General features: G+C 41.9%; 1 protein-coding gene across 1 annotated transcript in view; it reads right to left on the reverse strand.

Annotated features, from left to right (window-relative positions):
* The window catches only part of LOC310798692 (twinfilin-1-like), a gene marked incomplete at both ends in the record, with an annotated part of 27,533 nt that extends 8,461 nt beyond the window's left edge, over positions 1–19,072 (reverse strand). The window contains 9 exons of the mRNA XM_083661249.1: positions 3,130–3,261; positions 4,111–4,232; positions 4,513–4,663; positions 8,568–8,693; positions 9,316–9,420; positions 13,352–13,447; positions 14,179–14,357; positions 16,095–16,172; positions 19,048–19,072. Of these exons, the coding sequence (XP_083517375.1) occupies positions 3,130–3,261; positions 4,111–4,232; positions 4,513–4,663; positions 8,568–8,693; positions 9,316–9,420; positions 13,352–13,447; positions 14,179–14,357; positions 16,095–16,172; positions 19,048–19,072 (1,014 nt within the window). The remainder of the gene's footprint in view (positions 1–3,129; positions 3,262–4,110; positions 4,233–4,512; positions 4,664–8,567; positions 8,694–9,315; positions 9,421–13,351; positions 13,448–14,178; positions 14,358–16,094; positions 16,173–19,047) is intronic.
* Between the last annotated feature and the right edge of the window lie 891 nt (positions 19,073–19,963).

The following is a 19,963-nucleotide window of genomic DNA, read 5'->3' on the forward strand; positions in this document are numbered from 1 at the left end:
ACAGACACACACACACAGACAGACAGACAGACAGACAGACAGACAGACAGACAGACAGACACACACACACACAGACAGACAGGTAATAAATGACAGGTTCAAACTGGTGTATAGATTAGCACTCAATCAGCAGAAGCAGGAGGACAATAGGCTACTGTATAGAATTTTATGTTGCTGGCCTATTCTGTCGAAATGAAATGCAAATTAATCTAGTAGAAGCAGGCAATAGTAGTTTATACATTAATTGAAGCAACACACAAAGAGGAAGTGATTTAAATATTTTAATTTCTTTCACTTTCATATACTTTTTCAATGATAGCAAAAATAATTCAAAATCCAGCCCCAGATTCAGATTCATTTGGAGTGAAACACCTTCTAATAGATGGTGTACATGTAGTACAGTAATAGTGGTATGCCTATTCAACTGGGAATGGGATTCCCTTCCCTAATTCTATGTGAATAATAATATAATAACAATTATTATTATTATTATTATTATTATTTAATATATCTCTATATAAGTTGAGCATCAATACTGACCCACTTCCCAAAATGCCAACTTTAGGTGACAGAAACATTAAAATGGTCAAAGAAATTCAGTAGCCCCGTCCCCTTTCAGGACTCTGTTGTCTAGTAGGCCCTTTAAGGACTGTGTTGTCTAGGGGTGACCTCAATAATAGACAACGATTCATTCGAAGGAGCCTGGTTTTTCGACTGCCAATCTCACAGTTGAATAGTCGCAAAATGTGGTTATGAAACAAGGATCATTCCATTCCGGCTATATGGGGGTGCTGAACGTCTGATCTTGTCAACTAAATTCAGTAATGTCCAGGTTATGTAACCTAATTGTTTGCACTGTTACATTTATAGCCTATAATTCAATCACTCATGTATTTTGTGTGTGTGTTGAGACACCAATAATGACTGGCCAGAGCAGAACACATGTAACGGCGTTGTGTTGATGGTACTTGCAGCAACCCATGTTACGGGCTTGTCCACGGGTGGATTTGAACCGCCGACCTCCGGCTTCCAAAGCGCACACGCTAACCACTACACCAAGAGAGCTAGCTCCTTTGGCGGAGCTGAATAACGGGCCTTTATACTGGGGAAGTGAGTTTAACCAACCTACTCGCTACCACTCGGGACTCACGAGGACGCACATTCATTCGGTTACACACACACACACACACACACACACACACACACACACACACACACACACACACACACACATCTGTCAGTCAAACCGGATTTGGTTTTATGGAGTGGTGTAGTGGTCTCCCCTATTGTTACTACTATTGAGGACATTGTTAGGCCGACTGCTGCTTGAGACTGAATTGTGCACCTCTCCTAACGACTGTATAAGGGACTGTGTGTGTGTGTGTGTGTGTGTGTGTGTGTGTGTGTGTGTGTGTGTGTGTGTGTGTGTGTGTGATGATGATAATGATGATTGTATAAGGGACTGTGTAAGAGCCCAGTGACAACACAGTCCTGAAAGGGGCTAGAAATGGCCTCCAACCTGGCAGCAGAGGCAGTATAGTCAAAAAAAAAATGCGAGCACTTGTGGTTCAAACCTATTGCATAATTATTGGATGGGGATGATATCAAATGTAAAAACTGTAGTAACATCCTGCTAAAGTGCACATTGTTATGGTACAAATATCTCCCTGTACTGTAATACAAGGACATCCATTAGGTTTCTACCAAGGTTATTATAGTAAACGAAAAGTAATGAAAAAACGAAAACTAGAATTGAAAAAACATTAAATAAACTGAAATAAAAATAAAAACTTCACAAAAAAAACGATAACTAACTGAAACAGTATTGTGTGTTTACAAAACTAACTAAAATAAAATAAAATTGAAGAGAAAATATCCTTAGTTTTAGTCTTTGTCACATAATAAGCCTAGTATTTTGAGTGGAGATGAAATCTATTTTCCTAGATCTATCATCTTTTATTAACCTTTTGAATCTCACGCCTGACAAACACCCCAAATTACAAAAGAAAGAGGAAAGGGGCAAAAAAGACTAAAACTAACACTGAAACTTATAAAAACGAAACTAAAACTAAGCATTTTCAAAAAATTAAAACTAAACTAAACGATCAAACCCACCTTAAAAACGAATGAAAACTCAACTGAAATTGAAAACAAAAAGTCAAAACTAATCAAAATAAAAACTAATGAAAAAAATCCAAAACTATTATAACCTTGGTTTCTACAGTAGTTGCCTCTCCAAACTGTAGTATAGGTACCATTAAGCTTAAGTAAAATCATTACACTAGTATCTCATAAGTAACTATGTAAAACAGAGGGAAATTATTATTTTATCCCAAATGTGTTCTTTCATTACATTCTCATCTCTAATAATGCAAGTACAGTAACAGTAACAGTAACAGAGTAGGCTAAGCACTAGCAAGCTACAATTCATTAGTACACAGGTTTGTGTGTGTTAAAAGATAAGTTCACCCAAAAATGAAAATGCTGTCATTATCTCCTCACCCCCATGCCGGTGAAAGTTTAGGTGAAGCTTTTTAGTCCACAAAACATTCGTGGAGTTTTCCAGGGAAACAGAGTTACAGCATTCTGCTAACAATTGAAGTGAACGGTGACTAACTTTCAAATGTAAAAAAAGAAAAGAAAGAAAGAAAAAAGACTCCAGAAGCAGAAGCCCTGAGATGCTGAGTTGACTTGAAAATATGTCATTTACACCCCGTTTTACAGCTTTACTGTTTCTATCTGAAATCCAATCTTCATGTCGCCATGAGCTGAACATGAAAGTGAAAACGGGACTTTCAGCTCACGGCTACAGTGAAGATTTCAGCTCAAAACAGATTTAAGTCAACTTGACATCTCAGGGCTTCTGGATATTTCACTTCACTACTTCACCCGACCTTCCACCAGCATGGGGGTGAGTAGATAATGACTGAATTTTCATTTTTGGATTAACTTATCCTTTAATATGGCTTTTAGTGTTTTCAGTCTATGCATAGTTCAGTTAGTTCAGCTACCTGGATTCCTATGGGAGTGGAGTGTTAAGGGAGTTAGTTTGAATGCAAAGGGTCCTTATACTACTTCCTGGAATGCTCCATTGTGGACTATCACAGGGGGTTATTTTGCTGGTGTAACCTTGCGGTGCACCCCCTTCTTCCCGGTGGGACCTTTAGGTTTGGCAAAGGCGTGTTTGTGAGCATGCTGTTCGGGATGGACTTCCTCATACAGGAAGTCAGCTGTCAGATCATCACCACAGCCAATCTCCATCTACAACAGAAAAAAAAACCTGGTAAGAAACACAATACTGTATACCTGACTGACGCTCAGTGGCGTTGTTAGGCCTGGGCTTTCGGGGCTATAGCCCCGGATCTTTTATGAAAAGCCCCGGATTTCAAATTTTTTACAAAAATAAGAATAGCTGGCCCCCCTCTATTCATCTCTCATTCATGCTTTAAAGCCCTAAAAATAATAATAATGGTATTGGTGATCAGAAATGTATGCAACATACAACCTTTATTTTGAAAATACGGTTAGGTCTAGAGGAAGTTACTCATCTACACTCCCGGAAAATTGATCATCCAGGAAATAACAAGAAAGTGTTGTATTTCTCCCTGGGCCAAGGTAGATGAAGTCTCTTTCCTATAGTGAGTAAGGTGTTAAACACCATGATCATTGAGTTGGTTGAGAAAAGTCTTTATTAAATTCCATCAAGGCGTTCCTGAGATATCACGTTAACGGGCATGAAACGAGCGGTCGTGATGTCACAGTAACCTTGAACTTTGACCACCAAAATCAAATCAGTTCATCCTTGAATCCAAATCGACGTTTGAGCCAAATTGGAAGGAATTCCGTCAAGGCGTTCCTGGGATATTGCGTTAAAGAGCTTGGAAATGGGGTTCGTGAGGTCACAGTGACCTTGAACTTTGACCTTTGACCACCTAAATCTAATCAGTTCATCCTTGAGTCCAAGTGGACGTTTGAGGCAAATTCGAAGAAATTCCATCAATGAATGTGTGTGTGTGTGTGTGTGTGTGTGTGTGTGTGTGTGTGTGTGTGTGTGTGTGTGCGTGTGCGTGTGCGTGTGCGTGTGCGTGTGTGTGTGTGTGTGTGTGTTACCTTCTTGGCTATCTGGATGTGCAGGTTGTTCTCAACTGTCTCAAGAAGAGAGTTTTTACAGCTGGAATACAGCATCCTCTCTCTGATGCTGCACTTATACCCTGGCATGGAGTAGATGAACACTACAGCACACACACACACACACCGCACGCACCGCACACACGCGCGCACACACACACACACACACACACACACACACACACACACACACACACACACACACACACACACACACACACACACACACAGGGCGTTGTTAGCAGTGGTCTTCTAAGTCCTAGTAAGAAGACTGTAGGCTAGGTTAAAGTCAAATCTTACATAGGTTATATATCAAGGCAAGAATGGCACTGGACACAAGTGGCACATCTATTGGTTGAAAGAGCAGAGAGTCATTGCTGGTACCTGGGGACTCCAGGTAGTCTCCCTCGTGAGAGTGTTTGTACAAGAACAGGTGATATCGAGCTGTGTCCTTGGGAATCCTCTTGGGTAGATCTTTCAGCTCTGTGGGAGCAGTGCTGGACAGCTTCATGGACTCATTCCGGAAATCTATCTCCTGTGGAAACACAAATACACAATGATAGTGATGAAGTAAAACCTCTTCAGCAAAGATCAAGAGAGGTCAAGCATCTCCATGCCCAGATGTGTTTAAGAGACAATTATTTTGTCACAAACCCAATACAGAAGGAAAGAACATGTATATAGAAACATTATAAAGATAAATAAAGACCTTCAAGTGTACAGTATATCAAAGGCGATGGCCGTGATATTGTTGAGAGGACTGAATACCTCCTATCTAATTGTATGGAGAAGGTTACTTTGGCATTAGACTCAGCCCTCAGTCTTAATCCGTTTCACTCCTGTAAGACTGAGAATATTACTATTTAAATCTTTGCATAACGTTAGGTGGCGCTGTTGGAAGCCTTGCATCGGAGAACCAATCATGAGTGCTGTGGGCGGGCCTGCTTTCTGGGGGCAGTTCTCATGCAGAACCGGTGTCTCGCAAAACATCGTCGCATTTGCGGAGAAACATATTAATCACTTAGAAACAAACATAACCTGTTAATAGGACGTGTTTCATCCGGCCCCGGCGGCTAGAGGTCCTTCCCCCAGCGATAAACCAGACTCCCGAGGCTAACAGAGCCTGCTGATGACTTCACAGTAGCAAGCGGACCACTTCCGGGTAGGAATTTTTTTTGTAAAATAAACCACAGCTATAAATTTTGTTTGGAGCATATCAGCTTGTTACGGCTGTGCCGTTTCTTTTATTGTGTTGCTGTTGTCCTGGTTGCTCTTTGACTGTCTTTCTACAGAGTCCTTTCTGATTGGTCGGCTTGGGGAGAAGATTGATGATTGGGAACTGCTGTGATGGGGCTGTTGCAGATTGGCAGCTGATTGACACAGACACTTTATATGCTCCAGTCTGAAGATGGCAGATCAGAGAGGCAGGCAGTAACTGATCTGTGCAGTGCTGCTCCTCTCATCCTCTCACTCCTCCAGAACCTCTGTTTTGTGAACTGTTTAGTATTGGTTTAGTTTTGTTACCTCTGGTGTTGTGTTTATTTTAGTGATGGACTCAGCCATTTGTATTAGCTGCTGCTTTCTTCCAGCTTTGGCTGCTAACGCTCACCAGGCTTCGGCCTAGGCTTTAGCTTAGAATGACAATGTTAGCTTTGAGTGTAGTGAGTCCAGTACCTATTGTTGTGTTGTGTGACCAATAAATCACACTTACTTTTCATGGTTGTCTTTGTATAGTTTATGTTGTGACCTAGACCCCTAGACTGGGTCATAACATGTGGGGGCTCGTCCGGGATGCTCTGTGTTAGGACTATGATAAATGGAATTGCCGCTACCAAATAAAATTCTAATAATAAATGTAGGCGTGTCTGCTGCCGGCGGTTCTCGCCGGGCTCGGAGACACAGTTTCTGACAGTGAAATTCCCAGACGTTTGGTGGCGCAGCTCACCAAACGTCTGGGAGCCGAGACTACTTTGGCATAGGTTTGAGGTTATATCTGGAGGTAAGAAAAACAAACACGTCCTATCTGAGAGGATAGCCCCCGGCTGGTTCGTGCGGTGGAGGCTGCACAGCCGTTGTGCAGCATGGCCAAGTTCAGACATTAACCTGCGCATTCGCCAATTCATCGGCCCTAATTACATAATTCAAAAATCCGTCTCTGTTAAGTCACCCGCAGGCCAGGGGTGCTCTGTACACTTCCTGAAAGATTCAGTGTGATTGCACGTAAAATGCGTACTGTAACTGTGGCCAAACACAATTCTGCTCACTCACACACACAGACACACACACACACACACACACACACAGACACTTCGCATTCTTATAGGATTTTGATCCAAGTTGTTGTTTTTTTCCCTTGTTTTCTCCCCAATTGTACTCGGCCAATTCCCCCTGCTGCTCCATCTGCTCCAATGTACTGACCAGCTGGACATGTGATGTCTCTCATATACAGTGTACTGACCGGCTGGACATGTGATGTCTCTCATATACAGACAGTGTACTGACCGGCTGGACATGTGATGTCTCTCATATACAGACAGTGTACTGACCGGCTGGACATGTGATGTCTCTCATATACAGACAGTGTACTGACCAGCTGGACATGTGATGTCTCTCATATACAGACAGTGTACTGACCGGCTGGACATGTGATGTCTCTCATATACAGACAGTGTACTGACCGGCTGGACATGTGATGTCTCTCATATACAGACAATGTACTGACCAGCTGGACATGTGATGTCTCTCATATACAGACAGTGTACTGACCAGCTGGACATGTGATGTATCTCATATACAGACAGTGTACTGACCAGCTGGACATGTGATGTCTCTCATATACAGACAGTGTACTGACCAGCTGGACATGTGATGTCTCTCATATACAGACAGTGTACTGACCAGCTGGACATGTGATGTCTCTCATATACAGACAGTGTACTGACCAGCTGGACATGTGATGTCTCTCATATACAGACAGTGTACTGACCAGCTGGACATGTGATGTCTCTCATATACAGACAGTGTACTGACCAGCTGGACATGTGATGTCTCTCATATACAGACAGTGTACTGACCAGCTGGACATGTGACCAGCTGGACATGTGATGTCTCTCATATACAGTCTACTGACCAGCTGGACATGTGATGTCTCTCATATACAGACAGTGTACTGACCAGCTGGACATGTGACCAGCTGGACATGTGATGTCTCTCATATACAGTCTACTGACCAGCTGGACATGTGATGTCTCTCATATACAGACAATGTACTGACCAGAGCTGGACATGTGATGTAAATGGTAAATGGTAAATGGCCTGCATTTATATAGCGCTTTTATCCAAAGCGCTTTACAATCAGTAGGTAGTCTACATTCACCCATTCGTACACCGATGGCGGCAGGCTGCCACGCAGGGTGCCTACACACCATCGGGAGCAATTTGGGGTTAAGTGTCTTGCCCAAGGACACAACGACGGCAGCTGGGAGGGAGCGGGGATCGAACCGCCAACCCTTCCGTCATTGGCCGACCCGCTCTACCTCCTGAGCTAAAGCCGCCACCCCCCCGTCTCTCATATACAGACAATGTACTGACCAGCTGGACATGTGATGTCTCTCATATACAGACAGTGTACTGACCAGCTGGACATGTGATGTCTCTCATATACAGACAGTGTACTGACCAGCTGGACATGTGATGTCTCTCATATACAGACAGTGTACTGACCAGCTGGACATGTGATGTATATCATATACAGACAGTGTACTGACCAGAGCTGGACATGTGATGTCTCTCATATACAGACAATGTACTGACCAGAGCTGGACATGTGATGTCTCTCATATACAGACAATGTACTGACCAGAGCTGGACATGTGATGTCTCTCATATACAGACAATGTACTGACCAGCTGGACATGTGATGTCTCTCATATACAGACAGTGTACTGACCAGCTGGACATGTGATGTCTCTCATATACAGACAGTGTACTGACCAGCTGGACATGTGATGTCTCTCATATACAGACAATGTACTGACCAGCTGGACATGTGATGTCTCTCATATACAGACAGTGTACTGACCAGAGCTGGACATGTGATGTCTCTCATATACAGACAGTGTACTGACCAGCTGGACATGTGATGTCTCTCATATACAGACAGTGTACTGACCAGCTGGACATGTGATGTCTCTCATATACAGACAGTGTACTGACCAGCTGGACATGTGATGTATCTCATATACAGACAGTGTACTGACCAGCTGGACATGTGATGTCTCTCATATACAGACAGTGTACTGACCAGCTGGACATGTGATGTCTCTCATATACAGACAGTGTACTGACCAGAGCTGGACATGTGATGTCTCTCATATACAGACAGTGTACTGACCAGAGCTGGACATGTGATGTTTCTCGGATTCAGACATTGTACTGACCAGCTGGACATAGTTGATCTTCTTGTTCCTGAACTGTTCCAGAGCCTGAAGAGCCTCCCTCTGCATGGGGAAAGACACACCTGACAGAGTCTGCTGCTTCCTATCCACACAGAGATCTGTCTGAACCTAGAGAGAAGAGAAGAGGATAGATAGTCCTTATGACTTTTACGTGTGATCCACAAAAGCTTCTAATGCTCTGTACATATTTATCTACAGATGTGCCACAGAGCATTATAATTATCGGGATTGTAAGGTAATTGATATGTTAATATGGCATATAGTCGATCTCACAAAGCTGGTTATCAACCAGGGGCCGGTACTACGAAGCAAGTTCAACAAAGTCAGGGTATCTGAGTTAGCCGGCTAACACTCTGGATAGCACTCTGGATGCATCGCAGATAGGAGAACTGCACTCCAGCTGCGACACGCACAGAGAGCTGTCTGCTGAGTGTGAAGGAAGACCATGACCAAAAACATACAAAACAACAGAAAGAATACATGAAATGCTTCCATACTGCTCACCTGGCATAATGCAAGTCTCCATAAGCCCTGAGATGCCAATTTGACTTGAAAAGATGTAATTTAGTCCCTGTTTTTAGCTGAAATCTGCACTGTAGTGTAAACTAGCCTTACTCATTCTCTGTATAGTCCTCTGAGACTTTCTTGTTAAAGGGTCATATACATAAACAAACCTCATCTTAAACGTCATGTAAACATCATCAGTTGACATTCTTATATGAAGCAGTACCTCATGAAGTGTGATCTGTCTCAGTTCCTCCTCAGCAGCGGTTAACGGCAGAGGGGCTGTGAGGGAGGCGAGGTGCGTCCTGTAGCCACTCAGAGACACGTCGTCCTGTCAGACACAACACCAACACATTCAGTCATCATGTATGTATTTGTGAGTGGTTTCTTTTCATTGTTTTATCTTTCTTAGACCAGACCCAATTGGGTCCAGGTGGACAATGCAATGAGAACCTGTGCAGTTAGTGTGAAAAATATATAAACGGGGGGGGGATCGAAAATTCTATTTTTTCCAGCTTTTTATTCTTTGTTTTTGCTCCCAAGTGAAATGTTTTATGGTCACTCATGATTCAGTGGGTCACTGGTTGGCTTGGTTCCAGCCCTAAAACTCGTTATATTAGGATTTTTCAAAATGTCGATGGAGAAAATAAATTCTCTTCCGGACGTCACGGAACGTCATGTGACTGTTGAGCGCTATATCAGTGGTTTTCAACCTGGGGGGTCACAAGATTATCTGGGAGGAAAGGGGGGGTCGCGGGATGATTGTAAAGAAAAATTAAAGAAAAGAAAAAAATCTCCCATGATGATAAAGAATCTCCCATACGAATTAAATAGCCTAAAGCTACAGTATATGAACTATAAACTACTGTATATACAGTATAAACTATATAAAACAGATTCCGGTTAGTGAGCGTGCACAAAGTCATCTCCATCAGTGCAGATGTGGCACAGTGACAGGTGCATGGCCAAGCTAGCAAGCTACCGCAATCAAGTGGCTCAATATGGAGGGATGGCTTCTCAAAGAAAAAGAAAAAGAAAGTCTGCCAGCTCAAGATGTGAAGGTGGGCCAACTGAAAGTAACGTTACAGTCCAGACACACTCAACTGAAAGTAACGTTACAGCCCAGACACACTCAACTGAAAGTAACGTTACAGTCCAGACACACTCAACTGAAAGTAACGTTACAGCCCAGACACACTCAACTGAAAGTAACGTTACAGCCCAGACACACTCAACTGAAAGTAACGTTACAGTCCAGACACACTCAACTGAAAGTAACGTTACAGTCCAGACACACTCAACTGAAAGTAACGTTACAGCCCAGACACACTCAACTGAAAGTAACGTTACAGTCCAGACACACTCAACTGAAAGTAACGTTACAGTCCAGACACACTCAACTGAAAGTAACGTTACAGTCCAGACACACTCAACTGAAAGTAACGTTACAGTCCAGACACACTCAACTGAAAGTAACGTTACAGCCCAGACACACTCAACTGAAAGTAACGTTACAGTCCAGACACACTCAACTGAAAGTAACGTTACAGACCAGACACACTCAACTGAAAGTAACGTCACAGTCCAGACACACTCAACTGAAAGTAACGTCACAGTCCAGACACACTCAACTGAAAGTAACGTTACAGCCCAGACACACTCAACTGAAAGTAACGTTACAGTCCAGACACACTCAACTGAAAGTAACGTTACAGTCCAGACACACTCAACTGAAAGTAACGTTACAGTCCAGACACACTCAACTGAAAGTAACGTTACAGTCCAGACACACTCAACTGAAAGTAACGTTACAGTCCTGACACACTCAACTGAAAGTAACGTTACAGTCCAGACACACTCAACTGAAAGTAACGTTACAGCCCTGACACACTCAACTGAAAGTAACGTTACAGTCCAGACACACTCAACTGAAAGTAACGTTACAGTCCAGACACACTCAACTGAAAGTAACGTTACAGCCCTGACACACTCAACTGAAAGTAACGTTACAGTCCTGACACACTCAACTGAAAGTAACGTTACAGCCCAGACACACTCAACTGAAAGTAACGTTACAGTCCAGACACACTCAACTGAAAGTAACGTTACAGTGTGTACATTACAGTCCAGACACACTCAACTGAAAGTAACGTTACAGTCCAGACACACTCAACTGAAAGTAACGTTACAGCCCTGACACACTCAACTGAAAGTAACGTTACAGTCCAGACACACTCAACTGAAAGTAACTTTACAGTCCAGACACACTCAACTGAAAGTAACGTTACAGTCCAGACACACTCAACTGAAAGTAACGTTGCAGTCCAGACACACTCAACTGAAAGTAACGTTACAGCCCAGACACACTCAACTGAAAGTAACGTTACAGCCCAGACACACTCAACTGAAAGTAACGTTACAGTCCAGACACACTCAACTGAAAGTAACGTTACAGTCCAGACACACTCAACTGAAAGTAACGTTACAGTGTGTACATTACAGTCCAGACACACTCAACTGAAAGTAACGTTACAGTCCAGACACACTCAACTGAAAGTAACGTTACAGCCCTGACACACTCAACTGAAAGTAACGTTACAGTCCAGACACACTCAACTGAAAGTAACGTTACAGTCCAGACACACTCAACTGAAAGTAACGTTACAGTCCAGACACACTCAACTGAAAGTAACGTTGCAGTCCAGACACACTCAACTGAAAGTAACGTTACAGTCCAGACACACTCAACTGAAAGTAACGTTACAGTCCAGACACACTCAACTGAAAGTAACGTTACAGCCCTGACACACTCAACTGAAAGTAACGTTACAGTCCAGACACACTCAACTGAAAGTAACGTTACAGTCCAGACACACTCAACTGAAAGTAACGTTACAGTCCAGACACACTCAACTGAAAGTAACGTTACAGTCCAGACACACTCAACTGAAAGTAACGTTACAGCCCAGACACACTCAACTGAAAGTAACGTTACAGTCCAGACACACTCAACTGAAAGTAACGTTACAGTCCAGACACACTCAACTGAAAGTAACGTTACAGTCCAGACACACTCGAAACACATCAGACGCAACGCGTAGGCAGTTTCATTCGGCGTCCTTGTTAACAGTTTAGACTGATCACACCATCACCATCATTGATGTCATCAGTGTGTGTCCCAGACTCCCAGCTCCCTCTTATGTATGTATGTATGTATGTATGTATGTATGTATGTATGTATGTATGTATGTATGTATCTATGTATGTATGTACCGTAAATTCCGGACTATAAGCCGCACCGGTGTATAAGCCGCACCTGCAAAGTTGACTATTTTTTTCTTATATAAGCCGCACCGGACTATAAGCCGCGGGTGTTTTAATGGTATTTTTTTTTTTTTTTTTTTTTTTTGTGTTTTAATGTTTAATTACCATATGTAAGGGTTCATGCACAGAGGGGATTGTCGGGAAAGAGATGGCTGTTTGAGGAAGCTCCCATTTATTAACATTTCAACAAAACAACATAACACAACACCACCTGTGTTGTTTTTTACAGTGCACACAGTGTCATACAGTGTCATACAGTGTGGTGAAAAGAGGGCAAGAGAGGAAATTAAAACTTATTATAGTTATATAGGATTTATAGTTAGAAAGAGTGCTAAAAAAGAGAGATTTTTTTTTTTTTTTTTTTTTGAAAAAATCCATAGATAAGCCGCACCGTTATATAAGCCGCAGGGGCCAAAAAAGGCCAAAAAACAGGAAAAAAGGTGCGGCTTATAGTCCGGAATTTACGGTATGTATGTATGTATGTATGTATGTATGTATGTATGTATGTATGTACTGTATGTATGTATCTATGTATCTATGTATGTATGTATGTATGTATGTATATGTATGTATGTACGTATGTATGCATGTATGTATGTATGTATGTATGTATGTATGTATGTATGTATGTATGTATGTATGTATGTATGTGCTCTATAGGGTTAAACAAATGTTCATATCGGTATTTCAAAAATATATATACATCATATATATACATCGCATCAGTTATATTTTGACATTGTGAGTGAGAGCAAAAGTAGCTGAAGTGTTGGATGTATGTAGTGTTAAAGTTGTGTGAATTTAGTAAAAAGTGTAAAACTACAAGGTTGCCCAACTGTTATTGGAGCACAGAGCAAAAACGGGTGGGACTTAGGAAAGGCCGATACCACCTGCTGTTTATGAACGTGCTACAATGCACATGCAATTCTTGAATGTACCCTTGTTGTGCCAAAGATTTCATCTTTAATGTGTCCACCGCCAAACTCCTTCTTCAGCGTGGCTCTTGTAGCAGCGTACAGCATCTTCTGACGGACCTAAGAGAGGAGAAAACTGGTGAAAAATGGTGATCTTCAGTCATCGTTCCAAAGTATTCAAGCTAGTGTAGCGCACGGCGGCATACTTGGCGGCTTCCGTGCGAGCGAGCGGAAGTGACGTGTCCTTTCGTGGAAACTGGGTTGGGAAAACGATACACACGCCGGAGGAAGCATGTGCTAGTCTACAACTCTCCCCAGATCAGCAGAGGGGGTGGAGCAACGACTGAGACAGCAGGGGGAATTGGCCAAGTACAATTGGGGAGAAAACGAGGGGAAATCAGAAAAAGAAAAAAAACATGGTCAAAAAAATAATTTAACATTGGACCAAGTGGTAGTACTTATCATTGCTTATGTTGCTTATGCATTCACAAAACCTCTGCAAACAAAATCCACACAGGATGTTGAACCTTTGGGAAACTGTTTCCTGAGATTTTGGGATTAAACATCGTGGTTTTTCCCACTTCCTTCTAAGAGAAGGACAGCAGCAGACATGTGAAAAGGAAGATTAGAATTGCAAAACACTTTGAGCAGCACAATGGGAGGTCTTTATCTGAAACACACACCCCACAATTTAGAGAGCTGGGCTGATACAAAATGGGAAGGAACCTCCCTCTACACACACACACACACACACACACACACACACACACACACACACACACACACACACACACACACACACACACACACACGGACATACAGTACACGCATGGCCAGGTTTAGGTACTGACAGGGGAGTGTTCTGGGGCCCAGGCTAGGAGGATCCACTGGTAGCCCTGGGTGTTGGTGGAGTCCAGGCGGTAGAGCAGGTAGGAGGGCAGGTGCTCCTCCAGCAGAGGCAGGACGTAAGCATCATACTCCTCATCCCACCTCCTGCAGGCCGGCTGGCTGCCTCCCACCACCAGTTGCTCTGCACACACACAACACGACACTATAGATGTATGTATGTATGTATGTATGTATGTATGTACAGTATGTATGTATGTGTGTATTATGTATGTACTGTATGTATGTATGCATGTATGTATGTATGTACTGTATGTATGTATATATATGTGTATATATATGTGTGTATATATATATATATACACACACACACACACACACACACACACACACACACACACACATATATATATATATATATATATATATATATATATATATATATGTATATATTAATATATGTGTGTGTATATATATATATATATATATATATATATATATATACACACACACACATATATCAAAAATATATATATAAATATATATACATCAATCTTTTTTTTTTATCCCACCACATATATACGGTATATATATATATATATATATATATATATATATATATATATATATATATATATATATACCGTATATGGTGGGATAAAAAAAAAAAGATTGATGCTTTTAGATGTTTTATTACCGAAAGTGTATAAAACCCATGACCAAAATAGTCATTGTGTTACTTATGAATGGAATTATAGCAAAAATAAATTACCCCCCTTTTGGCTAAGGACCCCCTGGAACCCCCTCAAGGACCCTTGGGGGTCCCCGGACCCCCATTTGAGAACCACTGGGCTATAGGAGACTATATTCAAATTTACATTGATATATCCTGGTTTTCATTAGTGGGAAATGCCAACATTTTATTCTGGCAATTGGGTTGGTTTATAATGGGGAGATGGACCCATCCCATTAACGTCACAGGTTTTTTTCTCTCGCTAGGTCTGATTTCTGCCACCTCACTTTAAGTTTGATCAGTTTAAGGAGGAGGCTGCAGCTCTACTGAGGAATGGTAAGAGCTTTACAGTAGCTGGTTTATTTTTCTGTTGCTTTGCCAACGCATGTCAGACAAAGAGACAGAAACAGATGCGTTTAGGTTGTTTGTTTAGGGCCGTGCGTCGCTGTCCGCGGTGCTGAAATAGAGTGGAGGAGAGATAGACATCACTTTGGTTCAATCAGCCTGCTTTTCATGGTTGTGAATTTAACTTTTGGCCCTAATTCTAGACCAAAAAAAACTCCATTGTAGCAATCCACAGAATGGAAACCATGGAGAAGTGAAATTTCCAGTGATGGTCAGAGAGAGAGAATGTTTTATTTGATTTTGAAACAGTAGTCTTTCTTGTGTTGTTGTTATTTAGCTTTTCAGAGGCTATTGCATGGTTAAAAAGTGCAGAAATAGGCATAGCAGGTATATATATAACCTATGTTTTACCATATAAAAATATCTGCCCCCTTGCCAGTTATAAGCGCCCCCTCAGTCATTTCATCCTGCCGCCGGGTCTGACGCACAGACAGACAGACAGATTCACACACACGAGTGATCACATAATCTCAAACGGCTTCGCTTAGCGGGGATCCAAAAGAATAATAAATACAAACTGAGCTATATCTGTCTTGCATATCTGTCTTGCAACTCAGTCCAAATTTGACCAAACCATTAGAACATTACTGCTGAACTGAGCTGAGCTCAACTGAGCTGAACTGAAGTCAACTGAACTGAGCTGAACTCAACTCAACTCAACTCAACTCAACTCAACTGAACTGAACTGAACTGAGCTGAACTGAACTGAGCTGAACTCAACTCAACTCAACTCAACTGAGCTGAACTGAACTCAACTGAACTGAACTGAACACCTCTTCTTACCGTTGGAGATGACCACCTTGATGAGACGGTAGGCTCCATTCCCGGCCTTGGCAAATAGGTCTCGTACCTCCTCTGTAGCTGCAAACACACACACACGCACGCACACGCACACACAGGCACTGCATGTTGAAAGGATAACGCTGGTGTTTTAATGCGTTGCGTACCGTCAACAAATCCTTTGAAAATAACAAAACAATGCGTCTGCTATAATACTGCCATTACTTTCTGTCTAACAAGACTAGGTCAAACCTAATATATAGCTGGCCTGGCCCGCAGTGTTGCCAACTCTTTTCCAAGGAAAGTAGCTATTGGCTGATGAGAAAGTCGCTAGAAGTTAAAAAAGATTCTTAAGAAATTGCTGAATTGGGTTAGACCCCCCCCCCCCCACACACACACACACACACACACATATACACACAGTAAAAAAAACATCTTGTAAAAACAATTGTAATAACTCAATTAACCTCTATTGGGTTAGACCCCCTCACACATTAGTATTTTTGTTGTTGTAAACACACTTGTAAAGGAATTGCTCTATTGGGCTACACCCCCACCCCCGTGGCCCATCCCACTCCCCAAAGCAGCTAACAAGGCCCTTCTCACACTGGCCCCTCCCTCCACTGAGAGCAGGGACCGTAGGCTAGGGGCCACTTGTAATTGTTACCGGCATTATGCCCAATCTGGCCTGGGTGGGCGGAGTCAACAGTTGATATTAAAGCGGGCTGTGCCGCGGTGTGCATAACTAGTGCAGCCTTATATATTGATATGCACATTATCATGTGATGGCACCTGGCGACTCCAGTGACTTTCTGAGCAGCGAATAACTTATTTGCTTGTCAAAGAGTTGGCTACACTGTGGGCCAGCTATATACAGTACTAGGTTTTACCTAGTCTTGTTTACGACTTTTTTTACAGGTATGTTTTTACAGTACGGCAGAGCAGTATCTCTCTCTCTCTCTCTCTCTCTCTCACTTCTTTCTCTCTCTCTCTCTCTCTCTCTCTCTCACACACACACACACACACACACACACACACACACACACACATTGTATCTGTGTATGTGTCTCTGTGGAGCAGGCTATTTTTAGCGTTGCCACTGGCTCCTGGCTCCACAAGAGCTCTCTCTCTCTCTCTCTCGTGTTCCGGCCGACCAATGGTGGAACTTCATCACTCACTCAGTCACTCAGTGACAGACATTCCGTCTGTAGAGCTAGCCCCGCTAGTCGTGGACGAAAAACCTTGAAGTACAGCTCACAAAGACATAGTTTCAATTTTAAAAATCGCTAACTGTTACCATGAAAAGTCAGCCTGTTGTGGTTATATTACCAAATCAAATTAAAATGGGAACAAAAAATTCTTCATTACGCCAGGGACTATTTTTTGTGCTACAGAACTACTTTCCTGAGATGGAAAATGTGTTTACAGGCGGCTTATTAAGTTGTCTGAGGAAAAAGTGGGCTGACCCGCTGCATGGTGATGATGTCATATGTTTCCCAGCAGCACGGCTCTGTGCCGGCTAATGCATTAAAAACACCAGCCTTATCATTTAGAGTAGTAATATGCAAATTCCTCACTGCTGTTGCTTTGGTCTCCATCTTTGATGCTAAATGCGCACTTCTGCTTTTTGCTTTTGCACTGCACTTCCCAGAGATCACTTGTCAGTCAACACCGTGTGGCCAGTCCACAGCAACTCCCCAATTTACACACACACACACACACACACACACACACACACACACACACACACACACACACACACACACACACACACACACACACACACACACACACACACACACACACACACACAATTTACAATGTAAGTAATTTACATCTAAGTACTCAATTTACATCTAACTACTGCTGCACAAGAGACTCAACTCCCCACTGTCCCCAGTACACCTGCACGAGACTCAACTCCCCAATTTACATCTGTACAAGAGACTCAACAATGTATGGATCTTTAGCAATCAGCCCCTGGAGCTAGTCCTTTTAGAATGCATATTCATGTTGAAATCCAGAGATAATGTTAAGTGTTTATTCACTAAAGTAGATTCTCAGAATATAATTTATAGCATAATATTGTTTTGGTAATATAACATGTTACTTGAAGTAGCCTACATTGTGCATTACAGATTATAATCCTATTAGAAGCATAAATACACTTTTTTTTTTTTTTTACAATATTAGGCAAACAGAAAATAACATAAAATGTAATGTCACACATCGACTGTAAATCTGCCCCCTATGTCTTCACATTGGATTTATATTTCTCTTTTCTTTTGCACTTTACATACCTGTCGAGGGACTATGGAAATTAGCTAAGGCTACAATCCGGCACATTTACATGCAAATGTTCATAAATGCTGCACTGTCCCTATGAAATAAATAAATAAATAAAAATAAAAATAAAATTGTGTTTATATCACACACTGACTTTGATGAATGCACTGACTGTTGTCACCATAGTCATGTCCATGGTGCTGTGTTGGTGGCCCACATGCTGCTGCCACAGTTGACTGGTTACATAAACATGATGGCACAGTTCCATTAACATCAATACTGATATGACCTGCTGGGGAGAGCATGTGACTAGAAAGCTCAGCAGCAATCTCACACATTGGATTAGTGTGTGTCTGTCTCTGCCTGTCTGTCTCTCTAGTCTCTGCTCTGCCTGTCTGGGTCCTGGATGATAATACACGGACTTGTCTGTCTGTCTCTGTGCCTGTCTCTCACTATCTTTCTGAAGCAGAATAACGGGCATCCTGCAGCAGATTGAAAGTGAAGAATGGAGCATTTAAATGTTGTTCTATTTGTTTTTGTTGATTGTTGTAGGCTACTCTTATGTTAATTCTTGCCTTTGTCAAGTAACTAAAAAACAATAAATATAATTCAATCAAATGAAAGTGAAGGAAGCATTCCTATTCCACACATCAGAATGGATTTTCTTTACCTTGGATGCCGGTCTGATGGGACATGTCGTCTGCTGTGAAACAACCGGAGCTAGCAGAGTGAGCTGAACAAAGAGTTTAGAAGGCAAGAGGCGAAGCAGAGCTGCCGTCATTTTGGCATGAAAACACTGACAACCAATCAGAGGCAGAGTGCGTTGCCAAGAAATGTCCTGGCTCCCTGTCATCATAACCATTGGCCAACGGTCAACCAGTGCAGCTGGTCAAAACCAGAGCTGTGTAGATTGCTCTGCGTCAAATCAGTCTTCGGTTCTTATCGACATAAGTTCTTTGGCGGAACTACGCTCCCCTAACGTCGTGACGCAGGTCTCTTGGGATGTTATGCACAGTAGATCATCCCACTGGTTCGATCTCTGTACAACATAGAGCATGAAAAAGGTTTAAATAAATGTAATACAAATAGAAAACAAATAGAAACCAATCAAATAAAATGAAAAAGAACTAACAAACGAAATAGATAAATAAATAAATAGCCTAAAATAAATAAATAAATAAATAAATAAATAAATAAATAAATAAATAAATAAATAAATAAATAAATAAATAAATAAATAAATAAATAAATGTGTTATTAATATTACTGATTATTATAAGCCTCACGTTTCTGAATGAATGCAGGCCTGGTTTCTTCTTAGTTGTTATAATTATGTAGCTTATTGAGCAAAAATAGAATCTCTAGGCCAGCCTCTGATTGGGTTCGGGTAAGCCAATCAGAGCTAGAGTAGGACGGGTCCTGATTCTGTTTGTTGACGTGGTGGAAGCAAGCCCGGTGGAAGATGACGTTAGCCTAAAGATGGCGGCGCCCACTGCACAACAACACACTATGAAGCAGCTTGGAGAGAGTTGTTTAAAGCCTGATTCCACAATAATAAGTCCAGATACCGAGTCAGTTTCAGGAGG

The sequence above is a fragment of the Poromitra crassiceps genome, assembly GCF_964638095.1.
Source record: "Poromitra crassiceps genome assembly, chromosome: 2".
Classification (NCBI taxonomy): domain Eukaryota; kingdom Metazoa; phylum Chordata; class Actinopteri; order Beryciformes; family Melamphaidae; genus Poromitra; species Poromitra crassiceps.